Raw genomic sequence first — 12,555 nt, forward strand, 5'->3', positions numbered from 1 at the left:
CTCTGTCTCTCTCTCTCTCACGCGCTGTCTCTCTCTCTCTCTCTCTATCTCTCTCTCTCTGTCAACCTCTGTGGTGTTATGTCTGATGTGTGCGGTGTAAGTGTTGATTCTGAAACATGTCTGTTTAGATCCTCTCTGAAGGTTGCGACCTCCCGGAGTGCTCTAGTCATAACAAACACACTGTTAAACTCATCAACACTCCTTGAAATGGTGTGAGAGAGCTAGCTAACCTTGTGTGTGTGAGAGAGAGAGAGCATGCTAACTGTGTGTGTGTGTATGTGTGTGTGTGTGTGTGTGTGTGTGTGTGTGTGTGTGTGTGTGTTGAGAGCATGCTAACTGTAACTGTGAGAGAGAGAGCATGCTAACTGTAACTGTGTGTGAGAGAGAGAGCATGCTAACTGTAACTGTGTGGAGAGAGAGAGCATGCTAACTGTAACGGTGTGAGAGAGAGAGAGCATGCTAACTGTAACTGTGTGAGAGAGAGCATGCTAACTGTAACTGTGTGTGAGAGAGAGAGCATGCTAACTGTAACTGTGTGTGAGAGAGAGAGATAGCATGCTAACTGTAACTGTGTGAGAGAGATAGCATGCTAACTGTAACTGTGTGAGAGAGAGAGAGCATGCTAACTGTAACTGTGTGAGAGAGATAGCATGCTAACTGTAACTGTGTGAGAGAGAGAGCATGCTAACTGTAACTGTGTGTGAGAGAGAGAGCATGCTAACTGTAACTGTGTGTGTGAGAGCATGCTAACTGTAACTGTGTGAGAGAGAGCATGCTAACTGTAACTGTGTGAGAGAGAGAGAGCATGCTAACTGTAACTGTGTGAGAGAGAGCATGCTAACTGTAACTGTGTGTGTGTGAGAGAGAGAGGCATGCTAACTGTAACTGCTGTTGTGTGAGAGAGAGAGCATGCTAACTGTAACTGTGTGGAGAGAGAGAGCATGCTAACTGTAACTGTGTGAGAGAGAGCATGCTAACTGTAACTGTGTGTGAGAGAGAGAGCTGCTAACTGTAACTGTGTGTGAGAGAGAGAGCATGCTAACTGTAACTGTGTGAGAGAGAGCATGCTAACTGTAACTGTGTGAGAGAGAGAGAGCATGCTAACTGTAACTGTGTGAGAGAGAGAGAGCATGCTAACTGTAACTGTGAGAGAGAGAGAGAGCATGCTAACTGTAACTGTGAGAGAGAGAGAGCATGCTAACTGTAACTGTGTGAGAGAGAGCATGCTAACTGTAACTGTGAGAGAGAGAGAGCATGCTAACTGTAACTGTGTGTGTGAGAGAGAGAGCATGCTAACTGTAACTGTGTGTGTGAGAGAGAGAGCATGCTAACTGTAACTGTGTGAGAGAGAGAGCATGCTAACTGTAACTGTGTGTGAGAGAGAGAGCATGCTAACTGTAACTGTGTGTGTGTGAGAGAGCATGCTAACTGTAACTGTGTGTGAGAGAGAGAGCATGCTAACTGTAACTGTGTGTGAGAGAGAGCAGGCTAACTGTAACTGTGTGAGAGAGAGAGAGCATGCTAACTGTAACTGTGTGAGAGAGAGAGCATGCTAACTGTAACTGTGTGTGTGAGAGAGAGAGCATGGTAACTTGTGTGTGAGAGAGAGAGCATGCTAACTGTAACTGTGGTGTGTGTGAGAGAGAGAGCATGCTAACTGTAACTGTGTGTGAGAGAGAGAGCATGCTAACTGTAACTGTGTGTGAGAGAGAGAGCATGCTAACTGTAACTGTGTGTGTGAGAGAGAGCATGCCTACTGTAACTGTGTGAGAGAGAGAGCATGCTAACTGTAACTGTGTGTGTGAGAGAGAGCATGCTAACTGTAACTGTGTGAGAGAGAGAGAGCATGCTAACTGTAACTGTGTGAGAGAGAGAGAGCATGCTAACTGTAACTGTGTGAGAGAGATAGCATGCTAACTGTAACTGTGTGAGAGATAGCATGCTAACTGTAACTGTGTGTGTGTGAGAGAGAGAGCATGCTAACTGTAACTGTGTGAGAGAGAGCATGCTAACTGTAACTGTGTGAGAGAGAGCATGCTAACTGTAACTGTGTGAGAGAGAGCATGCTAACTGTAACTATGTGTTCCAGGATGATGTGATGATGCCTCAGCGAATACATCTCCAATACGAGGCCTGCCTCTTCAACTCTACCTCTGTAAGTACTACTGTCTGTCTAGAGCCCAGGGAGTACAGCTCTAGTCTGAGGAGTTATCCCTCCCTCTAGAGCCCAGGGAGTACAGCTCTAGTCTGAGTTATCCCTCCCTCTCTACCTCTGTCAGCACTACTGTCTGTCTAGAGACCAGGGAGAACAGCTCTAGTCTGATGAGTTAACCCCCCTCTGTCCATCTCCTCCCTCCATCTCTTCCCTCCTATCCATTTCCTCCCTCCATATCTCCATCCATCTCCTCCCTCCTCTCCATTTCCTCCCTCCATATCTCCATCCATTTCCTCCCTCCATATCTCCATCCATCTCCTCCCTCCTCTCCATCTCCTCCCTCCATATCTCCATCCATCTCCTCCCGCTCTTTCTCCTTATCCTCCCTTCCTCTCTCCATCTCCTCCCATCCTCTCTTCCTCTCCTCCCTCCCACTCTCCTCTCTCTATCCTCTCTCCATCTCCCTCTCTCCATCTCCTCCTTCCCTCTCTCCATCTCCCTCTCTCCATCTCCTCCTCCCCTCCATCTCTCTCTCTCCATCTCCTCCTTCCCTCTCTCCATCTCCCTCTCCATCTCCTCCTTCCCTCTCTCCCTCCCCTCTCTCTCCATCTCCCTCCCTCTCTCTCTCTATCTCCCTCCCTCTCTCTCTCCATCTCCCTCCCTCTCTCTCTCCATCTCCCTCCCTCCCTCTCTCTCCATCTCCCTCTCTCTCTCTCCATCTCCCTCCCTCTCCCTCTCTCTCCATCTCCCTCCCTCCCTCTCTCTCTCCATCTCCCTCCCTCTCTCTCCATCTCCCTCCCTCTCTCTCTCTCCATCTCCCTCCCTCTCTCTCTCCATCTCCCTCCCTCTCTCTCTCCATCTCCCTCCCTCCCTCTCTCCATCTCCCCCTCCCTCTCTCCCCCCCCTTCGTCCCTCTCTCCCTCCCCTTCATCCCTCTCTCTCTCCCTCCCTCCATCTCCCCCTCCCCCCCCTCTCTCTCCCCCTCCCTCCCTCTCTCCCTCCTGCTCTCCCTGTCTCCTCTAAATGATCATAACAGACAGGAAAACTTTAACATTCTGTATGTCCGGAGTTCTCCACATTCCTTCTGTCCTGTGAACTGGGGTCGTGTTTCTGGTAGAGTGGTGTGGGTGGGTGTATATTAAGGTGTGTCTCAGTGTGAGCTGTGGGATTACAGGTTAAATGTTAGGGAGTCATGTGTAGTAGGTGAGGGAGAGTTGCAGGAGATGGTGGGGGGGGGGGGCTAGAGAGAGAGGGACTGAGAGATAAGAGAGAGAGAGATAGAGAGATAATAGAGAGAGAGACAGAGATAATAGAGAGACAGAGAGATAATAGAGAGACAGAGAGATAATAGAGAGAGAGAGACAGAGAGATAATAGTGAGACAGAGGGATAATAGTGAGACAGAGAGATAATAGAGAGACAGAGAGATAATAGAGAGACAGAGAGATAATAGAGAGACAGAGAGATAATAGAGAGACAGAGAGATAATAGTGAGACAGAGATAATAGAGAGACAGAGAGAGTGAATGGGGAAAAGGGAAGTAAGGCCATGTGGTTTTCTCTGCTTATTTGCCCTTTGAACTGTGTGGGTGTGCAGCAGACAGGGTGTAGAGAGGAAATGAGAGGGATTGGTTCAGCTATGTGGAATAATAATATGGGTTCACTTTAGGGTTGTTTTACATCTCCACTGGTAGATCATTCCTCTCTGTCTGTCTGGTAGATCATTCCTCTCTGTCTGTCTGGTAGATCATTCCTCTCTGTCTGTCTGGTAGATCATTCCTCTCTGTCTGTCTGGTAGATCATTCCTCTCCATCTGTCTGGTAGATCATTCCTCTCTGTCTGTCTGGTAGATCATTCCTCTCTGTCTGTCTGGTAGATCATTCCTCTCTGTCTGTCTGGTAGATCATTCCTCTCTGTCTGTCTGGTAGATCATTCCTCTCTGTCTCTCTGGTAGATCATTCCTCTCTGTCTGTCTGGTAGATCATTCCTCTCTGTCTGTCTGGTAGATCATTCCTCTCCATCTGTCTGGTAGATCATTCCTCTCCGTCTGTCTGGTAGATCATTCCTCTCTGTCTGTCTGGTAGATCATTCCTCTCTGTCTGTCTGGTAGATCATTCCTCTCTGTCTGTCTGGTAGATCATTCCTCTCTGTCTGTCTGGTAGATCATTCCTCTCTGTCTGTCTGGTAGATCATTCCTCTCTGTCTGTCTGGTAGATCATTCCTCTCTGTCTGTCTGGTAGATCATTCCTCTCTGTCTGTCTGGTAGATCATTCCTCTCTGTCTGTCTGGTAGATCATTCCTCTCTGTCTGTCTGGTAGATCATTCCTCTCTGTCTGTCTGGTAGATCATTCCTCTCTGTCTGTCTGGTAGATCATTCCTCTCTGTCTGTCTGGTAGATCATTCCTCTCTGTCTGTCTGGTAGATCATTCCTCTGTCTGGTAGATCATTCCTCTGTCTGGTAGATCATTCCTCTCTGTCTGGTAGATCATTCCTCTCTGTCTGGTAGATCATTCCTCTCTGTCTGGTAGATCATTCCTCTCTGTCTGGTAGATCATTCCTCTCTGTCTGGTAGATCATTCCTCTCTGTCTGGTAGATCAATTCCTCTGTCTGGTATATCATTTCCTCTGTCTGGTAGATCATTCCTCTGTCTGGTAGATCAATCCTCTGTCTGGTAGATCATTCCTCTCCATCTGTCTGGTAGATCATTCCTCTCCATCTGTCTGGTAGATCATTCCTCTCCATCTGTCTGGTAGATCATTTCCTCTGTCTGGTAGATCATTCCTCTGTCTGGTAGATCATTCCTCTCCATCTGTCTGGTAGATCATTTCCTCTGTCTGGTAGATCATTCCTCTCTGTCTGGTAGATCATTCCTCTGTCTGGTAGATCATTCCTCTGTCTGGTAGATCATTCCTCTCTGTCTGGTAGATCATTCCTCTCTGTCTGGTAGATCATTCCTCTCTGTCTGGTAGATCATTCCTCTCTGTCTGGTAGATCATTCCTCTCTGTCTGGTAGATCATTCCTCTCCATCTGTCTGGTAGATCATTCCTCTGTCTGGTAGATCATTCCTCTCTGTCTGGTAGATCATTCCTCTCTGTCTGGTAGATCATTCCTCTCTGTCTGGTAGATCATTCCTCTCTGTCTGGTAGATCATTCCTCTCTGTCTGGTAGATCATTCCTCTCCATCTGTCTGGTAGATCATTCCTCTGTCTGGTAGATATTTTTTTTTTTTTAAAGTAACACAAGAAAATTACATGGCAACAACGTGGCTGTATACAGGGGGTACCGGTAATGAGTCAATGTGCGGGGGTGCAGGTTAGTTGAGGTAATTTGTAAGGTGACTATGCATAGTCTTCCTCTGACACCGCCTATTATAAAGGTCCTGGATTGAAGTAAGCTTGGCCCCAGTGATGTACTGGGCCGTACGCACTACCCTCTGTAGCGCCTTACGGTCAGATGCTGAGCAGTTGCCATACCGGCCGGTGATCCAACCGTTCAGGATGCTCTCGATGGTGCAGCTGTAGGACTTTTTTGAGGATCTGGGGACTCACGCCAAATCTTTTCAGTCTCCTGGGGGGGGGAAAGGTGTTGTCTTCCCCTCTTCACAAATGTCTTGGTGTGTTTGGACCATGGCAGTTGGAGATGTGGCCACCAAGGAACTTATCTCACGACCATGGCAGTTGGAGATGTTATCTCACGACCATGGCAGTTGGAGATGTTATCTCACGACCATGGCAGTTGGAGATGTTATCTCACGACCATGGCAGTTGGAGATGTTATCTCACGACCCACTCCACTACAGACCCATCGATGTTAATGGGGGCCCTCCTTTTCCTGTATTTCAGATCAGCTCCTCCTTCTTGCTCACATTGAGGGAGAGGTTGTTGTCCTGGTACCACACTGCCGGGTCTCTGACCTCCTCCCTATTGGCTGTCTCATCGTTGTCGGTGAACAGGCCTACCACTGTTATGTCGTCAGCAAACTTAATGATGGTGTTGGAGTCGTGCCTGGCCACACAGTAGTGGGTGAACAGGGAGTACAGGAGGGGACTGAGCACACACCCCTGAGGTTCCCCAGAGTTGATGATCAGAGCGGCACATGTGTTGTTGCCTACCCTTACCATCTGGGGGCGGCCTGTCCGGAAGTCCAGGATCCAGTTGCAGAGGGAGGTGTTTAGTCCCAGGGTCCTTATATTAGTGATGAGCTTTGAGGGCACTATGGTGTTGAATGCTGAGCTGTCGTCAATGAATAGAATTCTCACATAGGTGTTCCTTTTGTCCAGGTGGGAAAGGGCAGTGTGGAGTGTGATTGAGACGGGTAATCATTTAGGCAGGTTACCTTCGCTTCCTTGGGCACAGGGACTATGTTGGTCTGCTTGAAACATGTAAGTATTACAGACTCAAACAGGGAGAGGTTGAAAATGTCAGTGAAGACACTTGCCAGTTCATCCGCGCATGCTTTGAGTACACGTCCTGGTAATCCGTCTGGCCACGCGGCTTTGTGAATGTTGATCTGTTTAAAAGTCTTGCTCACATCGGCTACGGAGAGCTTGATCACACAGTCGTCCGGAACAGCTGGTGCTCTCATGCATGCTTAAGTGTTGCTTGCCTCAAAGCGAGCATAAAAGGCATTTAGCTCGTCTGGTAGGCTCGCTTCACTGGGCAGCTCTCGGCTGGGTTTCCCTTTGTAGTTCGTAATATTTTTCAAGCCCTGCCACATCAGACGAGCGTCAGAGCCGGTGTAGTAGGCTATTGACAAATAGACACACACCCCGGCCGCTCGTCTTAACAGATGGCGTTTCTCTGTCGATGCACGGAGAAGCCAGCCAGCTCTTTATTATCCTTGTCATTCAGCCACGTCTCGGTGAAACATAAGATATTACAGTTTTTAATATCCCTTTGGTAGGAAAGTCTTAATCGTAGGTCGTCCAGTTTGTTTTCCAATGATTGCACGTTGGCCAGTAATACGGAGGGAAGTGGTGGTTTACCTACTCGTCTGCGAATTTCATCTCTCTGGTGGATCATTAGGATGCAGAACAGAAGAAGCATTCATCTTTGTATTTTTCTCTTACATTTTCCTCCCTGTTCCTCTCTTTCTCTCTCTCTCTCTATCCTTTCTAACCCCCCCTGTCTCGCTCTGTCTCTCTCGCTCTGTCTGTCTCGCTCTGTCGGTCTCTCTTTGTCTCTCTCTCTCTCTCTCTCTCTATGTCTCTCTTGGTGTGTTTCTCTCTAGCCCTCCCTCTTTGTCTCTTCCATACATCATATGTGATCCGTGTGGTTTGTTTGTGTGTGAGTGTCTGTGTTGATCACATGTATCTAGTAGATCACTAAGAGATGTCTGTGTTTCTCTCAGTTGATTGGCTGTCAGGTCCGCAGGGATCCAGAGGGATCTACTGAGCGCTACACACGCTGGATCAACAACATCAGCCAGGATCAACTTAGCACCCAGGTAACACACACTCAGTGTGTGTGTGTGTGGGTGTGTGGGGGGGGGGGGGGGGGGGGGTCGCGTGCCAGGCAGTGACCATGTCCGATGGAAACAGGATGGAGCCTGCAGTTTCCACACACACACACACACACACACACACACACACCAGAGGAAACAGGAGGACCACTTGTGTAAAATTCCAGAATTATTTTACCTACATTTGTGTGTGTGTGACACAGAGAGTGATGACTCCTGGCTTTAGGATGGGCTGGTAGTAGAGGTCGACCGATTATGATTTTTCAACGCCGATACCGATTATTGGACCAAAAAAGCCGATTAAATCGGCCGCTTTAATTTTTTTTATTAGTATTAGTAATAATGACAATTACAACAATACTGAATGAACACTTATTTTAACTTCATATAATACATCAATAAAATCCATTGAGCCTCGAATAAATAATGAAACATGTTCAATTTGGTTTAAATACTGCAAAAACAAAGTGTTGGAGAAGAAAGTAAAAGTACAATATGTGTCATGTAAGAAAGCTAACGTTTAAGTTCCTTGCTCAGAACATGAGAACATATGAAAGCTGGTACTTCCTTTTAACATAAGTCTTCAATATTCCCAGGTAAGAAGTTTTAGGTTGTAGTTATTATAGGAATTATAGGACTATTTCCCTCTATACCATTTGTATTTCATTAACCTTTGACTATTGGATGTTCATTAACCTTTGGTTATTGGATGTTCTTATAGGCACTTTAGTATTGCCAGTGTAACAGTAAAGCTTCCGTCCCTCTCCTCGCTCCTCCCTGGGCTCGAACCAGGAACACAACAACAACAGCCACCCTGGAAGCAGCGTTACCCATGCAGAGCAAGGGGTACAACCACAGGCCCAGAGCGAGTGACGTTTGAAACACTATTAGCGCGCGCTAACTAGCTAGCCATTTCACTTCGGTTACACCAGCCTCATCTCGGGAGTTGATGGGCTTGAAGTCATAAACAGCGCAATGCTTGACGCACAAAGTGCTGTTTGAATGAATGTTTACGCGCCTGCTTCTGCCTACCACCGCTCAGTCAGATACTTGTATGCTTGTATGCTCAGTCAGATTATATGCAACGCAGGACATGCTAGATAATATCTAGTAATATCATCAACCATGTGTAGTTAACTAGTGGTTATGATTGATTGTTTTTTATAAGATAAGTTTAATGCTAGCTAGCAACTTACCTTGGCTCCTTGTAGATTGCAACGAGAGAGAGGCAGGTCTTTATTGCGTTGGACTAGTTAACTGTAAGGTTGCAAGATTGAATCCCCGAGCTGACAAGGTGAAAATCTGTCGTTCTGCCCTTGAACAAGGCAGTTAACCCACCGTTCCTAGGCCGTCACTGAAAATAAGAATTAGTTCTTAACTGACTTGCTTAGTTAAATAAAGGTATAAAAAAAAAGTTTTTTATTTTTTTTAATCGGCAAATCGGCGCCCCAAAATACCAATTTCCTATTGTTATGAAAATTTTAAATCGGCCCTAATTAATCCGCCATTCCGATTAATCGGTCGACCTCTAGCTGGTATCGCGCAAAGATTCCGGTTGGAAGATTCCTGGAATCAGGAGAGAATATTAATCTTCCAACCAGGATTTCTGTAAAACCTGGGAATTTTCTGAAAGTTTGCTGAATTTTGCAAGCCTAAATACTTGAGTGGAAAGTAAAGCCCTGTGATTCAGCTCTAACTCAGGGAGAGGAAAGTAGAGCTCTGTGATTCAGCTCTAACTCAGGGAGAGGAAAGTAGAGCTCTGTGATTCAGCTCTAACTCAGGGAGAGGAACGTAGAGCTCTGTGATTCAGCTCTAACTCAGGGAGAGGAAAGTAGAGCTCTGTGATTCAGCTCTAACTCAGGGAGAGGAAAGTAGAGCTCTGTGATTCAGCTCTAACTCAGGGAGAGGAAAGTAGAGCTCTGTGATTCAGCTCTAACTCAGGGAGAGGAACGTAGAGCTCTGTGATTCAGCTCTAACTCGGGGAGAGGAAAGTAGAGCTCTGTGATTCAGCTCTAACTCAGGGAGAGGAAAGTAGAGCTCTGTGATTCAGCTCTAACTCAGGGAGAGGAAAGTAAAGCTCTGTGATTCAGCTCTAACTCAGGGAGAGGAAAGTAGAGCTCTGTGATTCAGCTCTAACTCAGGGAGAGGTAGGTAGAGCCCTGTGATTCAGCTCTAACTCAGGGAGAGGAAAGTAGAGCTCTGTGATTCAGCTCTAACTCAGGGAGAGGAACGTAGAGCTCTGTGATTCAGCTCTAACTCAGGGAGAGGAAAGTAGAGCTCTGTGATTCAGCTCTAACTCAGGGAGAGGAACGTAGAGCTCTGTGATTCAGCTCTAACTCAGGGAGAGGAAAGTAGAGCTCTGTGATTCAGCTCTAACTCAGGGAGAGGAACGTAGAGCTCTGTGATTCAGCTCTAACTCAGGGAGAGGAAAGTAGAGCTCTGTGATTCAGCTCTAACTCAGGGAGAGGAAAGTAGAGCTCTGTGATTCAGCTCTAACTCAGGGAGAGGAAAGTAGAGCTCTGTGATTCAGCTCTAACTCAGGGAGAGGAAAGTAAAGCTCTGTGATTCAGCTCTAACTCAGGGAGAGGAAAGTAGAGCTCTGTGATTCAGCTCTAACTCAGGGAGGGGAAAGTAGAGCTCTGTGATTCAGCTCTAACTCAGGGAGGGGAAAGTAGAGCTCTGTGATTCAGCTCTAACTCAAGGAGAGGAAAGTAGAGCTCTGTGATTCAGCTCTAACTCAGGGAGAGGAAAGTAGAGCTCTGTGATTCAGCTCTAACTCAGGGAGAGGAAAGTAGAGCTCTGTGATTCAGCTCTAACTCAGGGAGAGGAAAGTAGAGCTCTGTGATTCAGCTCTAACTCAGGGAGAGGAAAGTAGAGCTCTGTGATTCAGCTCTAACTCAGGGAGAGGAAAGTAGAGCTCTGTGATTCAGCTCTAACTCAGGGAGAGGAACGTAGAGCTCTGTGATTCAGCTCTAACTCAGGGAGAGGAAAGTAAAGCTCTGTGATTCAGCTCTAACTCAGGGAGAGGAAAGTAGAGCTCTGTGATTCAGCTCTAACCCAGGGAGAGGAAAGTAGAGCTCTGATTCAGCTCTAACTCAGGGAGAGGAAAGTAGAGCCCTGTGATTCAGCTCTAACTCAGGGAGCTCTGTGATTCAGTGCAGTCCTGTCGTCTAGGAGACGACTGCCCTGGATTTTGCCTGGCTGGTCCATGTGTAGACACACACACACACACTGTGTACACACACACACATACACACACACTGTACAGACTCACACATACACACACACACACACTGTACAGACACACACACACACACATGGCCTGGAGAATTCTTTTGCAGACATTCCTAGTAAATATATTTCTATGGTATTGAATTTCATGGGCCAGAATGAGACCATAGGTTCTGTTGGTGTGGTGATTATATCTACCTCTTTCTCTCTTTCTCTGTCTTTCTTTCTTTCTCGCTCTCCCTCTCTTTCTCTCCCTCTTTCTGTCTTTCTTTCTTTCTCACACTCGCTCTCTGTCTCTGTCCCTCTCTCTCTGTCTCTCTCTCTCTCTCTCTCTCACACTTGTTCTATTTCTCCTTCCCGTTTTATGTAGTAATCTAACCCCTCAGTAACCCTCTACTCCTTCTTTCCCTCTCTCCTTTCCTTCTCTTTCTCTCTCTCCTCCTCTCCCCTCCTCTCTCTCTACCTCTCTCCTCTCTTCCTCTCTACCTCTCTCTACCTCTCTCCTCCTCTTCCCTCCTCTCTCTCTCTACTTCTCTCCTCCTCTCCCCTCCTCTCTCTCTACCTCTCTCTCTACCTCTCTCTCTACCTCTCTCCTCCTCTTCCCTCCTCTCTCTCTCTACTTCTCCCCTCCTCTCTATCTACCTCTCTTCCTCTCTACCTCTCTCTCTACCTCTCTCTCTACCTCTCCCCTCCTCTCTCTCTACCTCTCTCCTCTCTTCCTCTCTACCTCTCCCCTCCTCTCTCTCTACCTCTCCTCTCTTCCTCTCTACCTCTCCTCCCTCTCTCTCCTAGGTTTATCTAAGGTGCTGCTTGTTTTAATTCGTGTGTGTGCGTGCGTGTGCGTGTGCGTGTGTTCTCTAGCCTGTGGAGTCTGTTCTTTCTGAGTTGAAGATATGATTGGAAGCACAGTGTTCAGCTGAAGGACATTAGATATGGCTGTTCCATAACTACACACTACAACTCCCCCACTGTGAACACGTCACCACATCGCTATCTGTCTATCTAGCCTTTGTCTTTTCCTTTCTCTCTCCCTCGTTCTCTCTCTCAGTATGACTGTCACAACTTTCTCAACGTTCTCTCTCCTCTCCTCTCTGTCACTCCCTCGTTCTCTCAGTATGACTGTCACAACTTTCTCAACAAAAAATATCATCTTGAACCGCTGACATTTGCTAAATGCAAATGTTGGAATTTAGGTTTAGAGAGAGTGGATATAAGGTGGGACTCACTCACTCACTCACTCACACACACACTCTCACTCACTCACACACACACTCTCACTCACTCACACACTCACTCACACTCACTCACACACTCACTCACACTCTCTCTCACTCTCTCTCACACACACACACACACTCACTCACACACACTCACACTCTCTCACTCTCTCTCACTCTCTCACACTCACTCACTCTCTCTCACACTCACTCACTCACACACACTCACTCACACACACTCACACTCACACTCACACTCACTCACTCACTCACTCTCTCTCACACTCACTCACACTCACTCACTCACTCACTCACTCACACACTCTCTCTCACTCTCTCACACTCACTCACACACTCACTCACTCACACACTCTCTCTCTCTCTTCAGATTCTATAGTATTCAGCTGCCTGTCCAGATGTGTTCCTCCAGTCTCTAATGGAGATCAGTGATGTGGGATGATCCCAGAGAACAGTAGTGGGGGAAGCAATGGG

General features: G+C 47.1%; 1 protein-coding gene across 2 annotated transcripts in view; it reads left to right on the top strand.

The window, feature by feature from the left end:
* Positions 1-12,555, top strand: part of qtgal (queuosine-tRNA galactosyltransferase) — a 40,254-nt gene that overhangs the window by 6,456 nt on the left and 21,243 nt on the right. Inside the window, exons 6-7 of one of the 2 annotated variants that reach the window (XM_031811204.1) lie at positions 2,090-2,155; positions 7,505-7,600. In XM_031811204.1, coding sequence (XP_031667064.1) covers positions 2,090-2,155; positions 7,505-7,600 — 162 coding nt within the window. The remainder of the gene's footprint in view (positions 1-2,089; positions 2,156-7,504; positions 7,601-12,555) is intronic. The other variant, XM_031811205.1, reaches the window with a different exon arrangement.

Source organism: Oncorhynchus kisutch, unplaced genomic scaffold (assembly GCF_002021735.2).
Source record: "Oncorhynchus kisutch isolate 150728-3 unplaced genomic scaffold, Okis_V2 Okis01b-Okis20b_hom, whole genome shotgun sequence".
Classification (NCBI taxonomy): domain Eukaryota; kingdom Metazoa; phylum Chordata; class Actinopteri; order Salmoniformes; family Salmonidae; genus Oncorhynchus; species Oncorhynchus kisutch.